Here is a 27,557-nt window from a genome sequence, read left to right on the forward strand (position 1 = left end):
ATTGAAATTCCTTTGTTTTACTTTAATACGTTCAATCATACATATTATAATGTATAAAATAAATTTTTTAAATAAGCTTTGATATTTACTGAAAATTTAATGTCCGATTCCAACAAGTGACATTAGTCCAGACGCAGACTTCGAATTTACCCTGAACCTGAAATCACGAAGAAAACCGTTAGAAGGGATCGGGAGGGTGTCCCGACGTAACCCCTCTGACGCTGAATTCATAGACTGAAGATATAAGAAGAGAGCAACTAAAAGCGTTCTTGAAAAATAATATATTGAAAATCCACTATTTTTAGTGAGAATCAAGCTTTAAAAAAGATAGATTTTAAATAAACCTTTTTTTTAAAAGAAAGAGACGGATTCTAAAATAATTTAGCGAGAGAACCACGAAGTAAAAGCCAGATGAACAAGTTGTCAGGTTGCTTAAATTACCAAGTCATTTGAGAACTCAAATCATCGTCGTCTGTCTATGATTTGGGGTGATCGGATCTGACTTTAGGATAATCCTAAAGACAACATTGATTTTCCCTCCCCAAGTTATGGCAGTTCTTTTTTTTTTTTTTTTTTATATTTTTAGTCATGCATGTTTCGTCGAATAGTTACCTAATTATAATTTTTTATATAAAATATAATCATTTTCGTCAAAATCATGTAAATGAATTAATAGCATTTTTTTAAAAATTTATAATTACATTGGCAACACACGTGTATATTAAACACTCACTCACAAAAAGTTTAACAATAAAATTGATAATTTAATTAAATTATTTTGAAAAGAAAAACTAAAATTATAACATATTTATAGAACTACGTTACATACATATTTAAAAAATGTCACACAAATATATAAAAGATATTTTGTGTATATTTTATAAATATGGTAAATATAAACTCAATGTAATCGTCATTGCAGTACAAAAGTCAATAAACCACATCAGTAAACACTGGATAATTCTATGTTAATAAAAAAAGAAAACATACCCCACATGCCATGTCGGGTCCCGATGGAATAGTCTTTCGGAGGAGAGCTTAAAATTTCAAGATACTAGCTAGTGGTTGAAATGTTGATGAAACATGATAATTATAGGCTATCAAATTAATTAAAACATAATTTTATAAAATAAAAAAGAGATAATTTTTTAAATCTGTGATAGGTATTTCAAAAATTAAATCGTAGCATCGAAATTATTTTTAATTACTTTCACAAATTATAAAAATATAGAGATATTCAATCAAAACTTTTATATAGTCCGTAGAAACTAATGATATTTAAGATAAAGTTATGAAGAATTTTATAAGTTTAGTGATATCAAACATTGAATTTTTAAAAACTTACAAAAATTTATATATATTCAAAATGTCAATAGATTGTTAATAACTCGATGAAATGCATTGATATACATTAAAACTTAAATTATAACTGACTTTGATCTAACCTAAAAATTTGAATGAATGTTTAAAATTTATAACTAATATATTTATATCTCTCTTTCTCACTTCTCCTCTCCTAATCTATCCCCCGTTCTCTCTTGTCTTCAAAATGTATCTTTATATATCACTAATTAATTATCTGGCTTCATCTTTATATATTTTTCGTTTTGTTTTCTGATTCAGATACAATAAAAATTTTCAATTCACTTATTTTTACAATATTTTGAAATTAAAATAAAAATTACTAATGTTTTAGAAATTTTTTTGAATTTTGAAATCGATTTTGTGAATCCGAGTCGAACTCGAAACATGTAGAAAGTAAAAATAAATTTCCCGGTCTTTTCGTACCGGCAAAGTTGCCAATAATGGAGGTCGATCCGATGGTTTCGCAATCAGACTCTAATCATCATATCTTCAATAAAAGCATTTTAAATAATAAAAATAAATAGTTATTATTATTATTATTGACTCAGCAAATTTTTTTGCATTTTATCCATACAATGTGCATCCACCATGTTCAAGTGGATAAGCTTTCTTCTCTCACACGCATCATTACCGGTTCGTCAGTGGCCCCCACATCACATTATTCCTCTATAAATAAATTTCCTTCATATTCGATCCCATCCATCCTGTAATCTTATGGCTTGCACATCGCCGTCTCTCTCAATCGGCCGCAGATTCTCCTCCTCTCCGGCTTCGACTTCTCCGGATCAGCTCAGTTTCCGCCGCCCGATCCAAATCTCCGCTCGTTACGCCACCTCAGAAAGGACGTGGGCATCCACTGAATCAGCTCTGCAGACGGCGTCGTTTTACGATGTCCTCGGGATCCAAGCCTGCGCATCGGGTCAGGAGATCAAGTCCGCCTTTAGGAAATTGGCGAGGGTCTTGCATCCCGACGTCTCTCCCAGCTATGGAGAAGATGCGAAGTCTGCTTCTGACGAATTTATGAGAGTGCACGCGGCTTATGCGACTCTCTTGGATCCGGAGAAGCGCGCGTTGTACGACATCACGCTCTCTCGGCGTCGGAGGAGGGAGGCGCAGCTGGCGGCGGGTGCTTCTCCGGTGATGAGCCGGAGGAGGCGGAACTGGGAGACTGATCAGTGTTGGTAGAGTAAGATACATATTCTAGCCATAGCCCTTTTCTAGGTAGTCGGCCTCACGCGTATTTTTTTTTTAATTTTGGTCAAATTTTATTTTAAGAAAATCATTTTCTCAAAAATATAATTGATCAAGATTATTTTACAAATATAACCTGCAGCAGGCTTGTGTACATATCTTTCATTCCAAAAGCAAAAAAGAAAAAGAAAAAAAGAGTTGTAGCAGTTAATTTTGCGAGATGAGTAATGTTATGTATAGTATCTGGGACGACAAAAGGAATGGATAAGCCTCTAAATCAGACTTTCTGTATAAAAAAAAATTATGTTTTTGTGATTTATATAACAGTAACTAATTATTGAATTTCATTTAATATTAATTTCATTATTTTGACAATTAAATTTTTTTATCTTATTGGAATTATATTATCCAAAAACCAGCATAATCGTGGTAGCATCGTCCTACGGTGGAACAAAGGTTCCCTCTGTTGTTCTGGGTGCTGATGTTTTATTTGTTTACTTTTTGGATCTAAATTAAACCAAATCAAATTAAATATGAAGAGAATTTGAAAGTTTGAACTAGAGTAGAAGCTCGAATAAACTAAACTTTCGGATTAAATTAAAAACTCGATTTCAAGTTTCACTCAAAAGATAGTGCATCTATCGAGAGTCTGAGACTGTTATTCAATAATAATTACTTGAAATTTTTGGTATATATTTATTTAATATAAATAATATAATATTATATTTATAAAATATTAAAATTCGACAATGACTTGTGAATTATCAAAAAAAATATTTTGAGTTCAAATTTGATTGATAAAAAAATTAAAAAATGTTTATTTTATTTTGAATACAAATAGAATATTTTTTTTGAATGGACTTTAGACAGTTGATGTAAACTCTCAATTCAAATTAGTTCTAAGCCGGACCAATTCCCCTATTTTTTTACGGGAACTTGTGCCAGTGAGTCATCGTCATTTTAGTTTTTTTATATTTGAGTCGCGAGTTCAATAATTAAAATTATTACAAACTGTTTGTTTCAAAATTATAGAGCCCCTGTTTGGGGAAAAAAGTAATTGGGCCCATCAATAAAAGCCCATGAATAAATTGGGGGTTCCACCTCACAAATTTTGAAGACCGAGCTCGTAGAGATCTGCCCAGAATGGCTCACGTATTGAGGCCGCCCCTGTTTGGGAAAAAGAAAAAGTAATTGGGTCCATAAATAAAAGCCCATGAATAAATTGGGTGTTACAGCACAAAAATTTTGAAGACCGAGCCCGTAGAGATCTGCCCAAAATGGCTCACGTATTGAGGCCGCTGATGCAATTGCCGCGGTGGCGCCACCTTCCATCGCCAATCTATCATCTTTTCAGCGGACCTTAACATTCAACCCACGGCTCCGGTAGTCCTCCGTTCTTCGTATTATTCTCCATCTCTTGCCGTGCAGTCCACTTCCGTTCCCGCGCAGTTAAATTGCGTGACGTTCCTTTGCCCTACGACGCGGACGACAGCGACGATGTGTCGTCTTCGGATAGCGGTGAAACATCTAAGAGCCGCAACGACAGAAAGCGCGAGGCTCGACGTGCCGTACGCTGGGGTATGGAGCTAGCCAGCTTCTCTCCACCTCAAATTAAGCGCATTCTTAGGTGAAATATTGTACAAAACTGCATTTCCTTAACTTTGTTTGCCAAGTACGGGTAAATGTTGTAACATCAGGCATTTGATGCATCTATATGTATCTATTAGTGCAGAGTGGCTGCTCTGGAGCAAGAGGTGTATGATGCGCTTATGCTAGTTAAGGTATTTGTTTTATATTTTGTGTTGTTGCCGATCAAGTACCACTTTAGAATTATAGTCATTTATCCTACATGACAATGATGTGTGTACTGCCACGTAAGTGTTCAAATAAAAATAAAATAACTAAAATTGATACGTTAAAACTGAAATTTGATAACATAGATGTGACGAAAATGTAATTTTCCTTTTTAAAAATCAACATAATTGATAATATGGCTAAAAAAGATTTATAGTATGTGAGAATTGAGATCGTGTAGTGCATTTCCTACTTGATTTACTCTGTAAATATATCAACAACTTTGTTTAGGAAGACTGCTACGAGAAGTGGGGCCTGAAATTGAATTAATGGATGGATTAATTCAGGCCACGAAAGATGGAGACCAGAGTAGGTTTCAAGATTTCTTAGGCACAGAAAGCTTGGATATCAATGATGAAGAAGAGGAAGACGAGGAAGTTGAAGAGGGGGGTGAAGAAGTAAGCAAAAATGATCCGTTTATTTATAGCCTTGGAAAGGGGTAATTTGCACTTTTTTGGGGTTGGAAACTTCCTCTGCAAATATCACTTCATTTATTCTCATCGGTTGTGTATATGTAGTAACAAAAGTATGATTACCTCTTAGTTTGAAAAAAAATCCAGTGTCTTTCTGAGATAATTTTGGTTGGAATTTATGTTGTTTATTGCTTTGTTCTCACTTCTTGTTTACAGATTCGATTTTCATTGTTTTTTGTTCTGATTCAGTTAGATATGATGGGACTTTGTAATTATCATGTTTACATACGTTTTTTTTCTTGTCTAACAAGGTTCTGATGAATCAAATATTTTATTTTACCTCTGGGCTCCTTTGCAGGATTCGATTAACGTTGCTGTAGCCGACAGATGGTATGACGGTTTGATCAACGAGGACATTTGCGTTACTAATGAAATTTATTCACTTCGTGAAATAGAGTTTGATCGACAGGTTAGTTTCTGGGAGATTTTAATTAGGATTGTTGAGTAATAAGAACTCAAACACATCGTCATTGTTTTATGTATATTGATGTATCTTGTTCTTCATCATTGAATTCTTTCTGATATAAAGATATTATGAACGAACGTGTTATATACTGTTCCTTTAGAATCATAGTCTGCAATAAACTTCAACGCCATTTATCCCATTGCGGCTAAAACAAACTTCACAATGAGAAAGTCCTAAAATTTGTGCACACCAATGGCTAATGGCGCCATAAAGAGAAATCTGGGAATAGGACGTTTTCTTATTGCAGCTCACCGTTCTTGCCAGAGTATTTGTAGTAAAAAGGTCATGATTTACCAAAATGCTGACGTTCTTTAAATTTTTCTTTGGTATATGGAAGCACATAAATTTCCTTATTGTATAAGATTATGTACGTTGCTCTTAGCTGTATCCTGCTCATAGGTTCTTTTATTCCTGTTTTATGTTATAGGAACTCCGACAACTGGTTAGGAAGGTTCATGCTACACCAGAGCCTCAGGCCACCTCAGAGGAACATGGAAAACCTGATGCTGCGTCAGTGAAAGCTAGAAGATCACTCGCTTGTTTTCTCCGAGGTCTTGTGAAGCAGCTTCCATCCAACTAGTGTGCAAAGTTCTGCCTGTATGATTAATGGTTGTTCAGAAACTTATGTCCAAGTCAGATTTTAGGATTACATCTCATTTCTTCTCCATTGATGTCCCTCAATCTCACTCACCATGAGAAAAGATATCGCTTCACTATGATTTTTTTCACATCCTTTGTTCGCTTGTGGAAGTTAAGATCCTATTATCCAAAATTTACTTGAAGTGCTTAATAAAAATTTTATTTTTAAAATTAAATTTAGCCTCTGTTACTTTTCGTCGAATCGGGTCATCGTATTTTGATTATTGTCCCACTTTGTCTTGAAAGTATCTCAAATAACTCTAAATGTCAAGCACCATATCTCTCTAGTAGCTCAATTTATATGAGTGAAAGGTGTTTGAATTTTGGGTCTCATAAAAAAAATTGTTTGGGTCAAGCCCCTGAGAATGAGTTCCGAATCTTATTAGTCTACTGTATGGAATGGATCGAGATTGATGACTCGCTTGTAAATAAATAGAACTCTTATTTAAAGTTGGATTAAATGAATTTCAAATTATATTTTTTTGATATATTTGAAATCTAATATAATTACTAATGAAATAACCTGTAAGCCGTTTCGATTTGTTTATTACCATAGTAAACTTCATATTTGGGATTGGTTTTAAATTGGAATTTGAATATTTCTTCGGTAATAAAATGAGTAAATTTCGAATAAAATCTTGTTGGTGCCTAATAGCAATCATGGTTTGTCAGCTAGTTTTGGAGGCGTTCATATTTTGGATTTGTTGTGCTATTTACGATGGAGAGCCATTAAACTTTGTTTCAGTAAACGGAAACTGTTTTTTTTTTTTTTTTGGGAAAAATATGTTATATTAAATTGTAAGTGAGTTAATTAATATTGCACAGGGAGCTTAAATTTTTGTCGGAAAGTAGGTTATTAAGCCACTTCTGATCAGGAATTTATTTGGCCAAACTTTGACTTTACACTGTTAGGTTCATTTGTTTCGTGTAAATAATTTGAGTGATGATGATGGAAGAACATAAATTACACTTTATTGAGAGTTTGATTTGCGCGATTATATGTTTTTAGTTAGAGACATCATTTCTAATTGAAAATATTATCCAAGCTTTCTGTTATATGGTGATGATGCTATTAAAGGTGATAGTTGTTTAGGTTATGATGATTTACTGTATAAGATTTAGTTGTGAAGGTGAATGGTTCTTTTGACTTACATCATATATTACTGGTGAAATGCTAAAGAAGAGATAAATATATTGTCAAAGTACGATGAATATGTCGGTTGTAAACTATATTTTATGAAACCCGTCATTTGGTCATTGTTACAAAAAAATTGGCAGAATTTCTCTTGAAATGTCGTATTCCGTAAACTCAGTCACATTACAGAGAAGGATACAACAAATATCAAGGTCATCGCCGAATAAAAGCATGCATTTCAGCTGCTTACATCCATCACAAGTCAAGTGAATTACTCACACTGGAGATGATTGTGAAAGAAAAAAATATGGCCAACATGCGGTGATTTGATCAACAATTTTTAGAATAAACAAGATAGATCTATCATTTACATCTCATTATCAAAATATGCATGAAGCTCTAAAAATTCTAAGTGCGTATGTTTAATGTTTCCAAGTCAGTTGTATTCTTTTGGATGTTCTCTTTTTGATTCATCAATTTGCCACCACGAGCTTGAACCTCATGAACGATTTGAGTAGTAGAAGACTTCAAGCTAACCAATGCTAGAGGTTGAGTCTCGGCTTGAGATATAGAGAATTGGTCATTTCTGCAGTATAAATGTAAAAAAAATTTAAAATGCAAAGAATGAACACAAACATGGTAGTAGTATATGCTCAAAAAGATTACCAAGATCTTCCTTATTTCAGGATGCAACTCGGATTCCTCTTTCATGGCTTGAAGCTCAAGGGCTCTCGGAATTCCCTTTCAAGCTTTCTCGAGTCGGAGCTAAAAAGTCTTCAAGGCATTACTTTTTCAAATTTTGAGTCATCGAGTTAGCTTTCTTGAAATAATCAAACTTGGATTACGTAGAATGCTGAGAAAAAGATAAAAGAGCACTCCGTTGAATATTGACACCGGGGATTATATCATATGAGGTAGTGACGGAACATGGGCAAAGATGTTACTAAAGGGTTGGCATGGAAGAGGTGGGGAAAATTGGTTTACCTATACATTTCATATGAAAGAAAATAATCATTGAAAATGAAATGGCAGTAAACTAAAATAAGAAAGGGAGACAAGATAAAAAATGTACTCACAAAAAATGTATTCATCTAAACATATTCACAAACACCATCTACTCACAAATGTATGCAGACTTATATAGAATTATTATGTGAAAGACAAAAACTAGACCTGTTCTTATTTAAATACTGACAATGCTCAAAACATGTGATTAAATTATGAATATAATCTATAATATATGGAATAACATTCTGAAAATATTGAGTAAATAATTTTGCGATTTTTTTTATAACATCTAATTTTCAAATCTTAAAATTTTCTAGATAGCCTTCAAGTTTCAATATTAGAATAAATAATCAACACGAGTACTTGCATTTCGTATCTTACATTATTTTATTGTGTACGGCACTATTTGGTCAAGACAATTGAAATTGAAACGAATAAAATAAGATCGGTACTTGCATTTCGTATCGCATTCATTAAGAATCCGAGGATTCAATGCGTGAGGGAATGCAATCTTGGTGAAAATTCCAGGTCACGATTAATTGAAATCTACCAACAATTTGCTCATTCAAAGTGTTATCCTATTGACGCCAGCAAATTTTGAATTTTAACCAAGTATTTGATTCAATGAACTCTTTTAGTAAACAATGCAATCCTTAAAATAACAAATCAAATTTTTTCCGTCATTTGTGGGAACCCATTATCCGGTCAATGAGATGCTACTCCGAACAAGAATGTACCCAAAATATAAGGATATTATATATTTGTTTGAGTATATTAGTCTCTTGTGAGATAGTCTCACGAATCTTTATCTGTGAGACGGATCAACCCTACCGATATTCACAATAAAAAGTAATATTTTTCATGGATGAAGCAAATAAGAGACTCGTCTCACAAAATACGACCTGTGAGACCGTCTCACAAAAGTTTTTGCTACATTATTGTTAACTCTCAAGATAAATTAGTCATTTTATTCTTTTTGCGGTTCTCCTAACTATATAAACACTCTTCTTTGTAATCTTTATCATTTTGAGTTCTTTAAGACTGCAATTTGAGTTTTCACTCTATGTATCTTCGATAATATTCACCTTTAGATATACACAATTACGGCTCATAAAAAAAATTGAATTTGCATATACTTCATACATAATAATAGCATGAGAATCATTTGAATCTCGTTCGAATATAACATAACTTGTCGGGATCTCTGAAATATTGGCTAAAAAAACAAACATTATCCGATAATGAGTTTGAAAATTCAAAAAAAAAAAGTGGATTTTGGAAGTCAAAAATTACCTGTCAACTGTAAAAGAGGTCACCAAGCATGACTTTTTCAACAATAGGAGTTTAGTACATGCATACAGTTGAAGCCGCCCAACTCTTCTTCCCAACCAATTTCTCAATTCATCCGCCTTAGTGTGTGTATTGCTTACTTATGTCATCAAAAGTCCCTGTCGAGAAAATTATAACACTCTGAAAATTATTTATATACTAATTAGGCTGGTCTTTTCGCTCAATTAAAGGGCGATCTTGATATAAAAAAAAAATCGATTATTTAATGATATCTAGATAGGGTAGAACTTAGATTTTTTTTAGAGCTAAAAATGACAACTAGCTCTGTCTATGTTCGATCAACCGTTGAGAGTAGAGGTGGTCGGTATGATAATTTCGGATATCGTATACCGTATCGAAAATATCGATATGAGAAAAATGATATCGTTATCGTACTGAATCTTCGGTATACTGAAAAATCGGTACGCTGAAGTTTCGTTACAATATCGGTAAAATACCGTCATACCGAAAATATATATAAAAAAAATTCATTCTTGTAATTTCAATGTCAGTGATCACTAATACTAAACAAATATCTCAAGACAGTCAAAGAAAAACCCAGAAAGATATATACAAAACAAATACATCAAGACAATAAACACAAACCACAACATGTGTGGAGATCCAAGACATCAATGAACACCAATAAACTTCAACCGCAACATGTGTGACTTCTTCATCCGCTATCTTTGCAACAATGTCTGAACTCATGTGATTTCTGGAGCCTGTCAGTTTTTTAACAAGTCGAGGTCCAAAATCCAGTCTTCTAGCCAGCTGTAAGGTTAGGCGACAGAGATAAGATTTCTCAACATTTTAAATTCTCAACTATGAGTCGAGTTGTTTCAGTGAACTTTGATTTGGACTATTCTAATATGATGAGTCCAAACAGAAGTTAAATTCTTTATTTTAATACGTATCGATATATATTGTTTTATATCAAAAAAATGCCTTATATTTTTATAAAATGTAAATTTATTATTTAAAATTATTATATATTTTTTAATTTATATATATTATTTCGGTATATACTAAAAATTCAAATTTCATATCGTTACCATACCGAATATTTCGGTATCGGTATCATGTCGTACCAAATATTTCGGTATATCAAAAATTTCGATAAATTCGATATTTTTCGATACGGTAACTTCGATATATTGAAAATTATATTATTTTTTACCCTTAGTTGAGAGCAATCGATGTCGTAAACCGTACCGTCGGCGAATCTCACAAGCTTGTCTGGTCCAACTTAGTCGGTAATCCGGACTTGTGAGGAATTTTATTATGATTCAATGGATATCTTATAGATGTTGAAAATTTCCACACACATGAATCATTTATCTATTTATTTATTTTGAAAGGACATTTATTTATTTTAAAAGAAACAATTTGTTTGACAACGGCCGTTCTGCCGTGAATGCAAGTTGGCACCAGTCAGCAGCCGCAGGAGAGGCAGCAGAAGTCGCCTTTTTTTTGCTGTAAAATATCACTTTTGATGTGTGATTTGTTCATAAGGATTTCGCAAAGGACAGCGACTCGTTTCTGCTTATTATTCTCGAGCATAAATAATTGTCGCGGGGATGTCGCCCCAGCATATAAATAAAATATATATTTACATATTTTTTTTTAAAAAAAAAACAAGAAGTTCTCTTTTAACACCAATTATTTTAAAAAAATTATTGTATAAAATTATCTATATAATTTTTATATTATTTAAATTTTTTTTTTTGCATATACACGCATCAAATGCCAAATATGGTAGAATATACTAAATTGACTAAAGAAGGAAATAATTTTGTTCTTATATGTAAGAAATATACGAATAAACAACTACTTCAAATGCATGATTCATCCACATGAATCAAAATTTAAATAAAAACATTTTGTAAAATGAAGTGCTCAAACATTAACATTCCATCAAAGAAAAAACCAAAAGTTCTTGATTGATTGAATGACATTTAGCTAATTTCTTTATGACATCCACCTCTTCAAACATTGCAACGTGGATGGATATGCAATCCCACGATTATTTTTTGTCCAATCATAAGTTTCATTAAATAGAATATCATTGTGTAATTAATTTTCATGTGACTCATGAAAAAAAAACATCATTTTACAATCACGCTGCACAATTTCATTACATAAATAAACGATCACATCTTGTTGAACTTCAAAATTTTAGGCAAAGAAAGACTTTGAAATCTTGGTATCATATGTTAGTTTACCTGATTTGAAGTTGTACGTAGATTTTAAATTTATTTGATTGTTTGAATATATTTGTTTGAATGTCATTTCAAATATCTTTTCAAATCAAATATTTTCTGACCTAATTTTTAACAACAAGAGAAGAAAGAAGAAAACATTTACAAATTGGAAGCAAAATTCAATTGAGCTTGTGGTATGACAATTATTATATACAAAGCAATCAAATATGACTAGAAACAACAGTAATCCCATGAGTTCAAACTAGGAGGTCAACAACTTTTCAAATATTACAAGATCATCATTAGTCGTCCTTCGATACTACATTCAACGTATCAGCAATATATTTTAAATTATTATACATTATCGATATTCACAATAAAAATAATATTTTTAACATAAAAAATAATACTTTTTTATAGATGACCCAAATAAGAGATCTGTATCATAAAATACGACCCGTGAGACCGTCTCACATAAGTTTTTGCCTTATGTATATGTAAATAGTAATAGTTGGCTAGAATTAAAATTATATATTAGATGGAGAGTTATAAATTTTTACAGTACAAATTTTGATGATCAAATGGAATTTATCAATTCAAAGACAGTAATACCATATTTCTAAAAAAAATTTAAAAAATAAAAAAATGTGAACAAGATAAATATATATGGTATAAATGATTTTTACTTTTCAACATTTGTTAAGCAATCGACATTGTTATATACTATTTAAATATGTAACATAAATTGTAATACAAAATAGAGTTGTGCATGGATTTGAAATTATTATTTATGTTATCGAGAAATTTTATTTTTGATCTTATTTTTTATTTTATTGTGATTTTGGTTTTATGTATTTTTTATTATAATTCTCAATAATTATCTTTATTTTTCCCATTTTTAGTAATTTCTTAATATGATAGTGATATAATATTAATATGATATCGAAAAATAAAATGTTATATTAGAGTATTCAACGAACTAAAATATATAATAAATGCGCAAACTTTTGCTAAAACTCGAACAGTTTATTGAAAACTCGCTTCAAATATGAAATTTTTCCGTAATTATCTCAAAAAATATGAAATATAAAGTCAGTGCATTTTCAAGAAAATGCACCTTCGGTCTCGCCGGGTCCCGCAGTAGCACTAGTCTCCCCTCTGCTGCTGCCTATAAAAGCCCTCTGCCACCGCCTGTGAAATTCCCCAATCTCTTTCCTCTCATTTTTTTTCGGAAGTAGGTTTTCACCGCAGTCCTTTTTCTTTCGTATTATCCATCAATCGAAGGACATCCCACTTCTATGGGGAGATTTTACTTGCATGTTGTACTCCTGATTTTCTCAAATTCCATTGTTTCAGGTACCTACATCGACTAATGATGAAGATTTTTCTTGATTAATTAATTTCGGGAATGGGCAATTTAATGTTGTGACTGTGTCAGTTTTGATGAAATAACGCGAGTTTTTTTCTATGATTTGCCGCTTACAGGAGTATATTCAGCTGGTACATTCACATTCGTTAACAAGTGTGCGTTCACGGTCTGGCCAGGCATTCTATCGAACGCTGGTATCGCATCTCTCGAGCCAACAGGATTCTCTCTGCAAACAGGCGAAACGAAAATCATCAGCGCACCGGCGTCTTGGGGTGGGCGTTTCTGGGGCAGGACACAGTGCGGTTTTGACTCCACCGGGAAATTCTCTTGCGTCACAGGGGATTGTGGCTCCGGAAAGGTGGAATGCGCAGGGTCTGGCGCTGCGCCGCCTGCAACTCTGGCGGAATTCACCCTCAACGGCTACGGGGGGAAAGATTTCTACGACGTCAGCCTCGTGGACGGGTACAACATCCCGATGCTGTTGGTGCCGCAAGGCGGATCCGGGACGAACTGTACAAACACGGGATGTATAAGGGATCTGAACAGTGCTTGCCCGTCTGCCCTCCAGGTGATGAGCTCCGGCGGGGAGCGCGTGGCGTGCAAGAGCGCTTGCGAGGCATTAGGGAACGACGAGTACTGCTGCGTAGGCGCGTACGGCACACCGCAATCCTGCCAGCCGACTCAGTACTCCCAGCTGTTCAAAAGCGCGTGCCCACAAGCATACAGCTACGCTTACGATGATTCCACCAGCACCTTCACATGTACCGGTGCCGACTACATCGTCATGTTTTGTCCTTCACCCAACACCAGGTACTTTTACCAAATTGCCCATTTTACAAGAGGGACACTTTTGTCCAGTCAACCAAAAAAATGTTGGCTTGTGGATTAATCATGGTTTGATCTCGATCGAGCTCAACATAGTTTATCCAATTGACCTTGAATCCGCAGCTCGAGTGATATTTTTAGAAACCAGTTTAGTCCATTTTTGTATCGCCGACACATTTTGCTTAGACGAAAAGAATTATTAATGTAAGCCGACACAACTTGGTTGCCCCCCCGTCAGAAAACTAACGGTCATTTCACAACGTATCTGTCATCTCTGACATACAAATTATTAAATTCTTCATTTTTTTTGTGCAGTCAAAAATCCTCGTCTGCCGGCCCAAATGGATCGGAACAACCCATAGACAGCGCCATGGTGTACCAAGGCGAATTGGACGTCAGTGGCGGTGCACCACAGCCCACGTATCGCGGTGCCCTATTAATCGCTGCGGCATTATGGCTCTTGCGTCATCTTTGTAATTTCAGTGGGCCTAACCTGATATAATCCTGTCGGGGTTATGGAGGAAGAAGAGGTTATGTGGGCCTCGTTACATCGTCTGGGCCTGAGATGGGGGGCCCATGTGACGAAGAACTCGATCAGCCTGAGTCATCTAGACGAGACCACTCGACGAAAGGCAAAAAAATAGATGGAATAGTAGAGGAGAAAAAAAGGTTGCTTAGTTTTAGTGATAGATAGATAGCATTAGGAATATGGTAAAATCACGTTTAAAAGTCTTTATTTTGTATTTTTAGATTAGATTCATATTTTTTTAAAAAAAGTATGATTGATATGGGGAATGAGAGACATATTTATTAGGTAGATTAGGGATTATAAAGATAATTTAGTGAAAAAAAAAATTATTTATTTTGTTTACGTTCTCCATAGTGAAATTTTACTTGATTGATGATACATCATCTTTTGCCAGTGTTTTAGCATTTTACATCATTTAAACTACAAAATCAACCAATCTTTATTATTTAAAAATACGAAGAAAAACAAAATGATCTTATTTAATTAAGAATCTAAAGACACGATAATTATTAATACAATTTAAAAATATTTAATTTATTTGATTTTTTTTCTATGATAACAATATTATATCTATATTATATACTAAAGTTAAATCCTTTAGTGGTATGTTGGTGAATCTTATCATTTTTATTTTACATATTTTTTCTCTTTTCAACTCCCTCTTTCTCTATCTAGTTTTTCAGTCAATCAAATAATATAAATTATTTAATGTTTAACATATTTATAAATTAAATTAAATTAATTTTTATATGATTATATAACGGGAAATTGGCTTTCAGTCCCCAGCCGTCGATTTTTTTGTGTTCAGTCCCTGGGTACTTTTTTAATACCACATTTCCGTATGAAGTGTACCACATTTCTACATGAAGTATACCACATTTTGTATGACATAGTACCACAATTTTGTGGGTAGGGAGTGAACTCAAAGAAATATTTTGATTGGGGATTTTTCACCAACTTTCCCATTATATAATTATAATAAAAATTAAAATTTATATAAGCTCATGCAATGTGTGATCTACCAGATCCTCTAAATCCAAGGGTGGAAACTTGAAATATAAGATATACGGGAAACTGAAATCATAATCGTCAAAAATCATGTTTCTATGTAGCAAAACATTGTCTATATATCTCTGTTTGAGTTGATAGAGTAGAAGAACGATAGATTAATTGTCAGGAGTTTGATTCCCTCTATCACCAAATCTTCCGGTGAGTTTGTCGCACAATCTGTACCTAATACAGTTTATCTGACTAGCGTGATTTACATGTTATTGTATTAATTCAAATATTTACTCGTATATGTCAAAAAATAACAACGAGAGAATATGGGNAAAAAAAAAAAAAAAAAAAAAAAAAAAAAAAAAAAAAAAAGCCTATTCAATGTAACAAATAAAATCAATTGGTACTAGTACTAGCAAACATGCCGGCTATTAATAAAAAATAATACTAAATAAGAAAAATAGATTATATATATATTTGAGACAGATGAAAAAATTCAACCTGAATATATGAGATGAATGAAGTAATTACTATTGTTATCGTACACGCATGTTGATTACAGTATAATATATTAATATCATATGATATATATATGTATATAGTATATTTTATTTTTTCAAATAATCAGTTTCAATTTTTTTTTATAAAATAAGTCGTTTTTTTCAAATATTTGCTGAAGTTTAATGAAATTTTGGCGATTTTTCTCAACACAAAAAAAGTTATTCATACTATTTGCTCCATAATAGTTAGTTGAAAAAAATTGATGAGATATAATTAAAATTACTAAATATACATGAAATCAAATTTACATATCAAATACAATATAAAGGTAAATTCGAAAAAAAATTGGTTGTCCCATCACCCATGTCATACCAATAGTATTTATTAAAATAAATTCGGATTTTTTTGAATTATATATGATATATAGATGATAATCTATAATGTGTATAACATATTTTATAATTATAATAGGTTATGGAACTTGAATCAGACGTCAAATAAAAAGATATATGTAAATTTTAATTAATTAACAAGAAAAACGATATCTACGAAATATTTAATAATATTTTCTGAAAATATAATTTTCCCATCGAACTAAGTTCAGATGAAATACTTTCCATTCATCAAATTAATTATGTGCTATGAATGAATATGACAGCTCCGGTTCATTTTATTTTTTTAAACATCAAATTGCAAAAATAAAAAAATTATATAATTTGTTCTTTAACTTCTTTTGGTGGAAAGTGCTCGGGAACAATCAATTGGAGTCATCACTCGTTCGATGATAAACTTTGGATTTAATAATTCATAGGATAAGTTATTAAATAAAATGACGAGTGATCATATAATTAATTTAATTCATATTTTCTAATAGTTGGTAAAGGTCGTGACTCGTGACATTGCTAAGCAACTTGTCCACAATTATTGTACTATATTATACATAACAAAATTTAAGAAAATTCATTGAAATTATTTCATATCTTCCATGTATACGCAACATACATAATGAAATATATGTTTTATTAGTTCATTATATTATGATAATAATATATAATTATGATATGATTCAAAAAATTAAGATAGAAATTGAATTAAATCTGGAATGAAAGATAATATATTATTTTTTGTTATTTAAGTAAAATTTATGTGATATAATTTATTTTAAAATGTAATATTTGTTTGTTTCAATGTTATTTTTGCAGTTGGACAATCAGATCATCAATATCTTTTTTGGTTGAAATCTTTGTAATCAAATTGAATCAATTTTAAATTATAGACAATTTAAAGTTTTAGATACTCGAACCCGAATAATTAACCAAATCTTACTTGAAACACATGAAATCGATATTCGCAATTCGTAAGCAGTTTCCCAAACAAATTGAGTAGGTATTTTGTCAGACGGTCTCACGAATTTTTATCTGTGAGACGGGTTAACCCTACCGATATTTACAATAAAAAGTAATAATTTTAGCATAATAAGTAATACTTTTTCATGGATGACCCAAATAAGAGATCTATCTCACAAAATACGATCTGTGAGACCGTGTCACACAAGTTTTTGGAAAAAAAAAATAAATTTAATTGCACTTTCCGACAATTCAATGACTTGCAAACTTAAAAATGCAATTTATAGACATTTTGAGTGAAACAAGTTATTACATGTAATTGGAAAATTAAACTTTACATCCATTAAAAGGATCAGAAAAATGTATCCACGAAGTTTCCAGTTATCTTCATCGACTATTTTTTTTAAATGTTTACGATAGGTTAATCACACACTTCACTCTAACTTTTTTTTATTTATTATTTTAATGCTTTAGATATAATTAATAATTACATTTCACATAACTATTAGGTCAAGGAATGTATATGCAAAAGTTTAGATCAGCGTCTGAGGTGAACGTTTGACCAATGAATATGGGTTTTATTTTTCTTATGAATAATTTTTCCAGTAATCCTATTGTACATGATTTGTCCAGTATGGTTTACCTGAATAACATATTTATAGAGTACTTCATTACTTTAGAAGTTTACTCAATGCGTAGCGAAAGATAATGACCGACGATGTGTGTGACTCTCAACGGCTCAAATGTATGCATACTTCTCACCTCCTTTAGTAATATATTTATATATTTTTTTTATCGAAATACATCCTTCACCTATCACCCCGGTTCAGTGGATTCCCTACGTCTTGTGTTTGATAAGATTATGGATCGCGGCTTAATTTGGGATGGATAAGAAATTTATTTTTCTCCAGTGTAATTTTGCTATCGACTAAGTATTATATTAATCAAAACACAATCAGAATAATTAAATTAAATAAAAACAGCTCTCAATTATGTAAAGAACAATAAAAAAATATTAAATTTGACAAATTCGAGGCACCCATGCATTTGCCAATATTATTATTATTATTGTTATTGGTGTTATTATTATTATATATGATCTTTTGTGCTATATATGATAATTTTGTCTGAAAACTATTGTTTTAAAAAAAATGTTTTTTAAAAAAAAACAAATTTGTGCTTAGAATCTGATTGAGATATATAATTTCTGGAGTCTGTCTTTAATTAGTGTATTTAAAAGTAATAATCTGATAATTCCCTATCATTTGATTGGCTTCAGCCATCAAATTAAGGCAGGTCTTAGTGCTGTTGATCTAACTTATTTAACTTTTTTCTGACTTTATTAGACACACACACATATATATGTATATTATCTTAGTTATTTCTTCCTCGTCACATTTCGTGTGGGAGAATGAGAATTTTCTTCCGTGATTGATTCATGTCGTAGCGATAACATTTTAGTTTTTCAATAAATTATAATATTTGACAGTCAAAAAATTTAAATCAGTTATAATTTATAAATATAAACATACGAATTATAACATACGTGGATCGCTAGTGTGTATATATATGTGTGTGTACATATATATTAAAGTATACATCATCAAAGATTCGAAATTTAGTCGTGTTTTTGTCCAAGTAACTAGCATCTTATAATTATCAAAACAAGGCCAAATTTAAGGAATGTAATGAGTTGAAGCCGGCTGTAAATTATTATCCATTTAATTAATCAGCAGGTCTCTTGTGAGACGGTCTCGCCAATCTTTATATGTGAGACGGGTCAACTTTACCGATATTCATAATAAAAAGTAATACTCTTAGCATAAAAAATAATACTCTTTCATGGATGACCCAAATAAAAGATCCGTCTCACAAAATACGACTCGTGAGACCGTTTCACACAAGTTTTTGTCATAATTAATTAGCACCACGAAAGAAAATTATGTAGCGCTATTTATTAAATATTCAGCGTGTGATCTTACTTATAATTTATTCAAGATTTTGGATTAAAGAGTAGATAATACAATAATCTGTCACTTCTTTCTCACGTAAATAAAGCAACATGTTGGCTCCTTTTTGACCATGTAATATACGTACTTATAGAGATAGAGTTGTCCATGCATAAATTAAAGTAGAATATTTTTTTAAAAAAAAAAAACTAGAAATTAAGAATCCAACAACTTTCAAAAAAGAAAGAAAGCAACCCAAAGTAATGTTCCCACTTAACTATTAGTAGATAACAAAATATGTATAATAAATTATTTGAAAGTATATGGTTAATTGTGATTCAGTCTCTAAGTTCAAATATAAGCTGTGATTCAGTTCTCATGTTATAAAATCTTAATTTAAACTTTTTGACCTGCCATGTTTTACATTTCAACTATATGAACTTAAGAATCCAAATATTATATTGTATATATCCAATTTAAGTTGATTGATACTCAATTTAAGTCACTTGATACATGTAATGCATATATGTGTACTTTATTTTCGACATGTACCTTATTGTTAGAAAAAATTGTTAGCATTTCATACTTAAAATTTATAATTATATGTATAATTTGATTCAGTCTAAACTTAAAATTTGTATATTTGTGTTATAATCTCAATGATTTGTACCTATATTTATTATTTTAGTTTGTTTCTCGTATATGACATAAATAATATATCTAATTAAAATGTATTGATATATGAAACTCACAACTTTATGTCACAATTTCAACTATATGTATCTATTTGAACTCAAAAAAAGCCATGAAGCTAAAATGATAAAAACATGTGAGACCGATAGGCTCAAACTACGTTTTGTGGCCCGAGGACTGAATCTGGAATTATATTTGATTTCGTGGTCTGAATCCTAAGATCCCCATAACTAAATATTCAGATGTATTTGTGTCGGATGAATTGAAATAAAAAAAATTTAAAATTTACGTCACTAAAATAGTTTTAAAATTCAGTGAATTTGAAATTATCTTCAAATTTTGACAAAAAAAAGTTTTAACGACCCATTACAGGCCCAGTGGACCGCCCATACGGCCCACTGCCCCGATCGACCCAAGGCTATCCCGATCTTGGGCTCCCTCAAAGGGGCCTTTTCCCTCACGGGTTTTCCATAGGCGTCGTACGGGTTACTCATAGGATATCCCCCTCCCTACCAAAGGGTTTCTTTCGCCTCCCCAGGACTCGATCCCATGACCTATAGGACAAGTACATTAATATCAAGATTCCTGGTACCAATTGAGCTACTAGGTCAATTGGTACCAGACTTGTGCTGAGTATCTATATATCCATGTATCTCAGGTTCGAGTTTGGGAAGGCATAAGCTCCAGTGCATGAGCTGGATAGTTCTATGAGTAACCCGTACGACGCCTATGGAAAGCCCGTGAGAGAAAAGGCCCCTTTGAGGGAACCCAAGATCGGGATAGCCTTGGGTCGATAGGGGCAGTGGGCCGTATGGGCGGTCCACTGGACCCGTAATGGGTCGTTACAAGCTCAATAACTATTTATTAGCTTATATTCTTGAATATAGCTAGAGCAAAACATAACATCAAAGCCTGTAGTAGTATATTAATCGTTTAACTATTATATTGTTTCAAACTAATTATTAAGGATTGGTACGTGACCCCATACTAGATACGTCTAATGAAAGAATTCATTGTACTAATTCCACTTCCTACTCGCGGTATATTCTTTATGATCCCGGCTTATGATTCAATGCCATGTGATGCGATCCGGGTGAAATGGACGAACCGGGTTCGGTGCTCCGCCGGATCTGCTATCAATATGATGAAGGGAATAAGAGCAAGGAGATATATCTGTGATGAAGATATATCTCTGTAATATGGCTCCAGCTATAACCTGCACACAATGAAATGAACTCGTGAATGGGCGTCGGAAGGGTGTCCGGCGTGGCCACTCCGATGCTTAAGTCAGTGAATGACTCAACAAAATACCAATGTAACCAAGTGATGGTTGTGATATTGGTGTGGATGAGAGAGTAAATGTCTGTATTCCATATATATAAAAATAGTAAATGTGAAGATGAAATCTGGTATTTATAGTAGGGGATGCATTGATGACCTCGGTCTGCGTGCTACCTACTAATTATAGTAAGACGGCTACATTCTGACATGTCAAATCATACACTAGTCACATCCCGCCTGTCTGACTTTGTCAACCACTTGGATTAGTGTCAGAGATAGGACGGTCGCCCACATCCTATTCTGCTAGTGTACTCGAGTGCGGTGCTCATACCGAGGTGACCCGTTTAGAATACCTACCGTGGGCTTATATAAGAGCCCCGGCGTCTGGTTGCCCGGGGAGTAGAGCCCAGGCTTGCACCTGCCCGGCTTCAGAAGAATTCATCCTGCAGATTGACCTTGATTTGGGAATCCATCTGATATCTCTGGTCATCCATGACCCGGGCTCTTACAGAGGTATCATCACACATCCCTTAAATAGTCGGGCTAGAGTCATACTCGCTGTCCCGATTAGTCATGCTTGGATTCCCAAAGAGATGATCAATCTGGTTTTATAAAAGTATCGGGGGTTTCATGTCTCCCAGAGATGGGATGAGGAGCCGGAGTCTAGTGTCTCATGGACTTGAGATAAGATGTCGGGGCCTCGTGTCTCCCGGACTTTGCATAAGATGCCGGGACCTCATGTCTCTCGGGCTCGAAATGGTCGAGGTGCGGAGCCCCGGGCCAGGGTACGGGTCCCTGGACTTAATAGATAACCAAGGTGCGGAGCCTTGGCCTTCATGAATGGTCGAGGTATTGAGCCCCGAGCCAGGTTTGAGAACCCTGGGCTTATAAATAACCAAAGTGCGGAGCCTTGGGCCGGGGAACATGTCTCCGGACTTGGGAATGGTCGAGCTGCGGAGTCCCGAGCCAGGTTTGAGAACCCTGAGCTTATAAATAACCAAGGCGCGAAGCCTTGGGCCGGGGAACATGTCCCAAGACTTGGGAGTGGTCGAGGTGCGGAGCCTCGAGCCAGGTTTGAGAACCCTGGGCTTATAAATAACCAAGGCGCGAAGCCTTGGGCCGGGGAACATGTCCCGGGACTTGGGAGTGGTCGTGGTGCGGAGCCCCGAGCCAGCTTTGAGAACCCTGACTTATAAATAACCAAGGCGCGGAGCCTTGGGCCGGTGAACATGTCCCGGGACTTGGGAGTGGTCGAGGTACGGAGCCCCGAGCCAGGTTTGACATCCCTGGGCTTTTAAATAACCAAGGTGCGGAGCCTTGGGCCGGGGAACATGTCCCGGGACTTGGGAGTGGTCGAGGTGCGGAGCCCCGAGCCAGCTTTGAGAACCCTGACTTATAAATAACCAAGGCGCGGAGCCTTGGGCCGGAGAACATGTTCCGGGACTTGGGAGTGGTCGAGGTGCGGAGCCCCGAGCCAGGTTTGAGAACCCTGGGCATATAAATAACCATGGCGCGGTGCCTGGGGCCGGGGCCCACGACCCCGAAGCTCTGAGCCGTCGAGGTGCGGTGCCGCGAGCCAGGTTTGAGAACCCTGGGCTTATAAATATCCAAGGCGCGGAGCCTTGGGCCGGAGAAGATGTCCCGGGAGTTGGGAGTGGTCGAGGTGCGGAGCCCCGAGCCAGGTTTGAGAACCCTGGGCATATAAATAACCAAGGCGCGGAGCCTTGGGCCGGGGAACATGTCCCGGGAGTTGAGAGTGGTCGAGGTGCGGAGCCCCGAGCTAGGTTTGAGAACCCTGGGCTTTTAAATAACCAAGGTGCGGAGCCTTGGGCCGGGAAAAATGTCCCGGGACTTGGGAGTGGTCGAGGTGCGGAGCTCCGAGCAAGGTTGGAGAACCCTGGGCTTTTTGTTGATCGAGGTGTGGTTCCCCGAGCCAGGGTGTAGTGCCCTGGATTTTAGACAATATGCCGGGACCTGATACCTCTCGGACTTTAAATAATGTGCCGGGGCCTTATATCTCCCGGACTTTAAATAATGTGCCGGGGCCTTATATCTCCCGGACTTTAAATAATGTGCCGGGGCCTTATATCTCCCGGACTTTAAAGAATGTGCCGGGGCCTCATACCTCCCGGGCTTAAGACAATATGCCGGGGCCTCGTGTCTCCCGGACTTTCAAGATTTTGCTTCTCCTGCTGTATTAGTTTTATTAAAAACCAAATCACTAACATGGAAATACTGAATCTGAATTCATTTCTGATAGAGTGAAACTTCTCTTGTTGAGCTAAATTAGGTGACTAATATAGTTGTATGCTACTGAGTGCATAGCAAATGCCCTTCATGCCAATCCGGGATAGCTGCTGAGCTTTGAGCACATCTGAAATCCACAGATAAGATCTGAGTGCCGAGCTGGTCGTGCTTGTATGTTTGCCAAGTAGAGTTGTGCTTATTTTTGAATGGAAACCATATCTACGTCTTGAGCTCAAATTCCCACAGACGGCGCCAATGATGCGATCCAGGTGAAATGGACGAGCCGGGTCCGGTGCTCCGTCGGATCTGCTATCAATATGATGAAGAGAATAAGAGCAAGGAGATATATCTGTGATGAAGATATATCTCTGTAATATGGCTCCAGCTGTAACATGCACACAATAAAATGAACTCTGAATGGGCGCCGAAAGGGTGTCCGGCGTGGCCACTCCGATGCTTAAGTCAGTGAATGACTCAACAAAATACCAATGTAACCAAGTGATGGTTGTGATATTGGTGTGGATGAGAGAGTAAATGTGTGTATTCCATATATATAAAAATAGTAAATGTGAAGATGAAATCTGGTATTTATTGTAGGGGATGCATTAATGATCTCGGTCTGTGTGCTACCTACTAATTATAGTAGGACGGCTACATTCTGACATGTCAAATCATACACTAGTCACATCCCGTCTGTCTGACTTTGTCAACCACTTGAATTAGTGTCAGAGATAGGACGGTCACCCACATCCTATTCTGCTAGTGTACTCGAGTGCGGTGCTCATATCGAGGTGACCCGGTTAGAATGTCTACCGTGGGCTTATATAAGAGCCCCGGCGTCTGGTTGCCCGGGGAGTAGAGCCCGGGCTTGCACCTGCCCGGCTTCAGAAGAATTCATCCTGCAGATTGACCCTGATTTGGGAATCCATCTGATATCCCCGGTCATGGATGACCCGGGCTCTTACAGGGGTATCACCATGTATTTAGCTATTGAGTCTCAAAGTTTATGTTTTTATATGATCCGTAGAATCAAATTAAAGTGAAGGAAATAATCTTGATGAGCAAGCTTTTTGATACTTTAGGCTTTTGTAAAAAAAAGGGTGAAGATTGATACAAACTGCGACAATGGTGAATTTGGAGTAGCAATTTTTTTGGGGTACTTTTTTGCTCCTTTTACGCTGTTATCTATGTCGGATGATGTATACACCACAAAATTAAATCTTTATTCAGATATGAAATTAACCTTTTTTTATATATATGGAATTAACCTTTTAAAAAACATTTACTTGGGTCCTGCTACTAGCTTTATATAAAAATATATTTTTAATTAAAGTTTTTTTAAGAAAGAATATTAGTACTTTCGCACATTCAAAAAATAGACTAACTAACCACTAACTTTTTTCCCTTTCATATATATATTACCTAATAGACATAAAAAAATACAAGTGGACAATTAAATTTCTGAATAATTCCTTTTTTCCTAATTAATTTGTTGATTAATACAAATTTTATGGCCACAAAAATAATTTATCTAAAAAATGTTTTAAGTTATGATGGAATCACCTATCAACGCATTTCTATTTTGGCATATATTTCCGTCAAATCTAAACCATTTTTACATCAAAATATTAATAATCAATTCACCCAATACACATCGAAAAATAATAATTACGAAGAAGATAATCTAAAAAAATAAATTGCCTACTTTTAAATAATGTGAACACATTCACCATTAATTCTCGAATCTTGGTTTCGGCCCTTCTTTTCATACCAAATAGAATGTCAGAATACCAAATCTTTATTGACAGACCTTACAGTGAAATCTTATCCTAAACAAAACCCACAATCCTTCTCATCTGTTACTATTGCTTCTCTNTTTTTTTTTTTTTTTTTTTTTTGCATGTTGGGCTGCTGAATTGGTTAAAGGGAGACATGGACAATGGATATTAAAATCTGAAGCAAAAAATTTAAATAATTTTTAATATCACATGCATTTTCTACGCATTAATTCAAAGTGCATATCTATAACTCTTGTGAGACGGTTTCACGAATCTTTATCTGTGAGACGGATCAATCCTACCGATATTCACAATAAAAAGTAATACTCTTAGCATAAAAAGTAATAGTTTTTCATAGATAATCCAAATAAGAGATCCGTCTCACAAAATACGACCCGTGAGACCGTCTTACACAAGTTTTTGTCATATAAATTATGATAACATGTGTGAAGTAATTATCATAAATTTTAAGAGAAAATTATGATCGATTAACCCACCATATGTTTCATTCTTACAAATATTGTATTCAAGAGTCTTTTAAAATACAGCCCCAATTATTAATATAAAAAAAATGTGGAATAAATTCATGCATCAAATTATAGTTTTTGAATTCAAAGAATATGTTAGGTACGTGTGAGGTAGTAGAAGATTCCTCTTTACACGATATCACCTGGTGTTTGTGTTCAATATTTTACCATAAATTCATCTTTCTTCAATCCAATGACGAATTTAGACAATGTATTTTTTTTTTAGAGTAATGTTGTACGTACAATGAGAGATTGAGAGTTATACACGGTTATATATTGTTTTTGAGATTAAAAATTATTCCAAATGCACTTTAATTTCAAAAATATATTTGAGATAATTTTGTTATCTCAAAAATCATCTGTAACCGTGTATTTAACTATCATTGTACATATATGATATATCATTTCTCTTTTTGAATTGAGTAGGTCTCTTATGAGACGGTCTCACGAATCTTTATCTTTGAGACGGGTTAACCCTACCGATATTCACAATAAAAGTAATACTGTTAGCATAAAAAGTAATATTTTTTCGTGGATGATACTCACGGGAAATTTCGGGTCCGATTCCAACGAGTGTCACTAGTTCAGACGTGGGCTTTAAGATTACTCTGAGCCTGAAATCAAGAATAAGACCGTTAGAAGGGGGCCAGGAGGGTGTCCTGGCGTAGCCCCTTCGACGCTCAAGTCAGAGACTGAGGATATATGAGGGGAGCAGCTAAGGGTGCTGCTGAAAACAATATAATGAATGCTAAATCATACGCTCAAACCTGGTATTTATAGGAAAATACTTGGGCTGCTCATGGGCCCTTCACCTGTGGGCTCTAGAGATGGGCCGGGAGTTTGGGCCTGATCTTGATGGGTTCATCCCTGGGGTATCACCAGTCTCCCCCTCCCGAGTCGAACTGAATCGTAGTTTCAAAGTTCGATTAATTGTGATGTTCTCGGGTTACCGGGTGCGAGTTGTGCATTTTCTTCCCACCATCTGTCAGTCTCCAAAAATTTGGAAACAAATCAAGTCGCGATTCTGCAGCTCTCTCCCACCTACGCTCAACGCGCTTGCTTCATCACCCTGCCCATGCCTCGCCCGAGCGCACACCTCCCTTGCTCGGCCGCCCGTGCATCCTATGCCCTCGCCTGCCAGCCGACAGTATCGAAGCCTCGCCCTCGCCCCCACCCGACAGCCCTCGCGCCCCTCCACAAAGCCTCGCCACAAGCCCACGCCGAGCCCTCGTCGCGTGCGCTTGCCCGCCCAGCCGAGCACACACTCGAGACCTCGCCTGCACGCCCACGCTGAACCCTCGCCGTGCGCGCCTGCTCGCCCAGCCGAGCACTTGCCCACGCCGCCCACCGAATGCTAGCCCTTTCACGCACGCTGCTCGCCCAGCCGAGCACTCGTCGTGCAGTCCTGCCTAGCGCGCCTACTTGCCCTAGCCGAGCGTCACGCTCGCCCTCGCCATATCCCAGCTCGCCTCACGCCGCCTCTCCTCGCCCAAGCGAGTGCCACGCTCGCCCTCTCCCGCTCGCCTCGCCCCGGTCGAGCCCACCGCCTCGCCAAGTGCTCGCCCGAGGCGCCCTTGCTCTGCACGAGCGTGCCTCGCCTTCGCCGAGCGCCACTGCTCTCTTCTAGGCGATACCTTAGCAGAAAAATAAAAATTTCACATCACACTCTGCTCCTCTGCTAGGCGATGCCTTAGTAGGAAAACAAAATTTTTCTCCTCCCCAACACTGCTCCTCTGCTAGGCGATGCCAGCAAGAAAATAAAAATTTTCTCCACCCTAACTCTGCTCCTCTGCTAGGCGATACCTTAGCAGGAAAATAAAATTTTCACATCTTTTTTTTCTCAACGACA

General features: G+C 35.4%; 3 protein-coding genes and 1 long non-coding RNA gene across 8 annotated transcripts; all 4 read left to right on the forward strand.

Moving 5' to 3' along the window:
* Positions 1 to 2,079: 2,079 nt before the first annotated feature.
* LOC140961077 (chaperone protein dnaJ 11, chloroplastic-like) lies at positions 2,080 to 2,550 on the forward strand. Its single transcript, XM_073419390.1, has one exon. The coding sequence runs from the start codon at positions 2,080 to 2,082 to the stop codon at positions 2,548 to 2,550; it is 471 nt and encodes a 156-aa protein (XP_073275491.1).
* Position 2,551: 1 nt separating this feature from the next.
* LOC140961863 (uncharacterized) lies at positions 2,552 to 6,169 on the forward strand. Of its 5 annotated transcripts, none has more exons than XM_073420616.1 (5): positions 2,552 to 4,183; positions 4,284 to 4,337; positions 4,642 to 4,808; positions 5,182 to 5,292; positions 5,777 to 6,169. In XM_073420616.1, the coding sequence occupies exons 3-5, from the start codon at positions 4,680 to 4,682 to the stop codon at positions 5,927 to 5,929; spliced, it is 393 nt and encodes a 130-aa protein (XP_073276717.1). In that variant the 5' UTR covers positions 2,552 to 4,183; positions 4,284 to 4,337; positions 4,642 to 4,679; the 3' UTR covers positions 5,930 to 6,169. The 5 variants fall into 5 exon arrangements, with proteins under 5 accessions (XP_073276717.1, XP_073276719.1, XP_073276715.1 ...); XM_073420618.1 differs by having other exon boundaries at positions 4,698 to 4,808; XM_073420614.1 differs by having other exon boundaries at positions 4,289 to 4,337; positions 4,698 to 4,808.
* A 6,686-nt stretch (positions 6,170 to 12,855) lies between these two features.
* On the forward strand, positions 12,856 to 14,760 carry LOC140962167 (thaumatin-like protein 1b). Its single transcript, XM_073421055.1, has 3 exons — positions 12,856 to 13,020; positions 13,150 to 13,843; positions 14,174 to 14,760. The coding sequence occupies exons 1-3, from the start codon at positions 12,963 to 12,965 to the stop codon at positions 14,358 to 14,360; spliced, it is 939 nt and encodes a 312-aa protein (XP_073277156.1). The 5' UTR covers positions 12,856 to 12,962; the 3' UTR covers positions 14,361 to 14,760.
* Positions 14,761 to 22,101: 7,341 nt separating this feature from the next.
* LOC140960706 (uncharacterized) lies at positions 22,102 to 22,966 on the forward strand. Its single transcript, XR_012172247.1, has 3 exons — positions 22,102 to 22,302; positions 22,405 to 22,505; positions 22,710 to 22,966. It is a non-coding gene; the product is annotated as an uncharacterized lncRNA (long non-coding RNA).
* Positions 22,967 to 27,557: the final 4,591 nt, after the last annotated feature.

This window comes from Primulina huaijiensis, chromosome 16 (assembly GCF_012295235.1).
Source record: "Primulina huaijiensis isolate GDHJ02 chromosome 16, ASM1229523v2, whole genome shotgun sequence".
Taxonomy (NCBI): domain Eukaryota; kingdom Viridiplantae; phylum Streptophyta; class Magnoliopsida; order Lamiales; family Gesneriaceae; genus Primulina; species Primulina huaijiensis.

Coding starts and splice junctions, on each gene's coding strand:
- LOC140961077 (XM_073419390.1), top strand. CDS start 2,080: ATGGCTTGCACATCGCCGTCTCTCTCAATCGGCCGCAGATTCTCCTCC.
- LOC140962167 (XM_073421055.1), top strand. CDS start 12,963: ATGGGGAGATTTTACTTGCATGTTGTACTCCTGATTTTCTCAAATTCC. Junction 13,021..13,149: donor CTCAAATTCCATTGTTTCAG/GTACCTACATCG, acceptor TGCCGCTTACAG/GAGTATATTCAGCTGGTACA. Junction 13,844..14,173: donor TGTCCTTCACCCAACACCAG/GTACTTTTACCA, acceptor TTTTTTGTGCAG/TCAAAAATCCTCGTCTGCCG.
- LOC140961863 (XM_073420614.1), top strand. CDS start 4,137: ATGGAGCTAGCCAGCTTCTCTCCACCTCAAATTAAGCGCATTCTTAG. Junction 4,809..5,181: donor TTGAAGAGGGGGGTGAAGAA/GTAAGCAAAAAT, acceptor GCTCCTTTGCAG/GATTCGATTAACGTTGCTGT. Junction 5,293..5,776: donor AAATAGAGTTTGATCGACAG/GTTAGTTTCTGG, acceptor TTTATGTTATAG/GAACTCCGACAACTGGTTAG.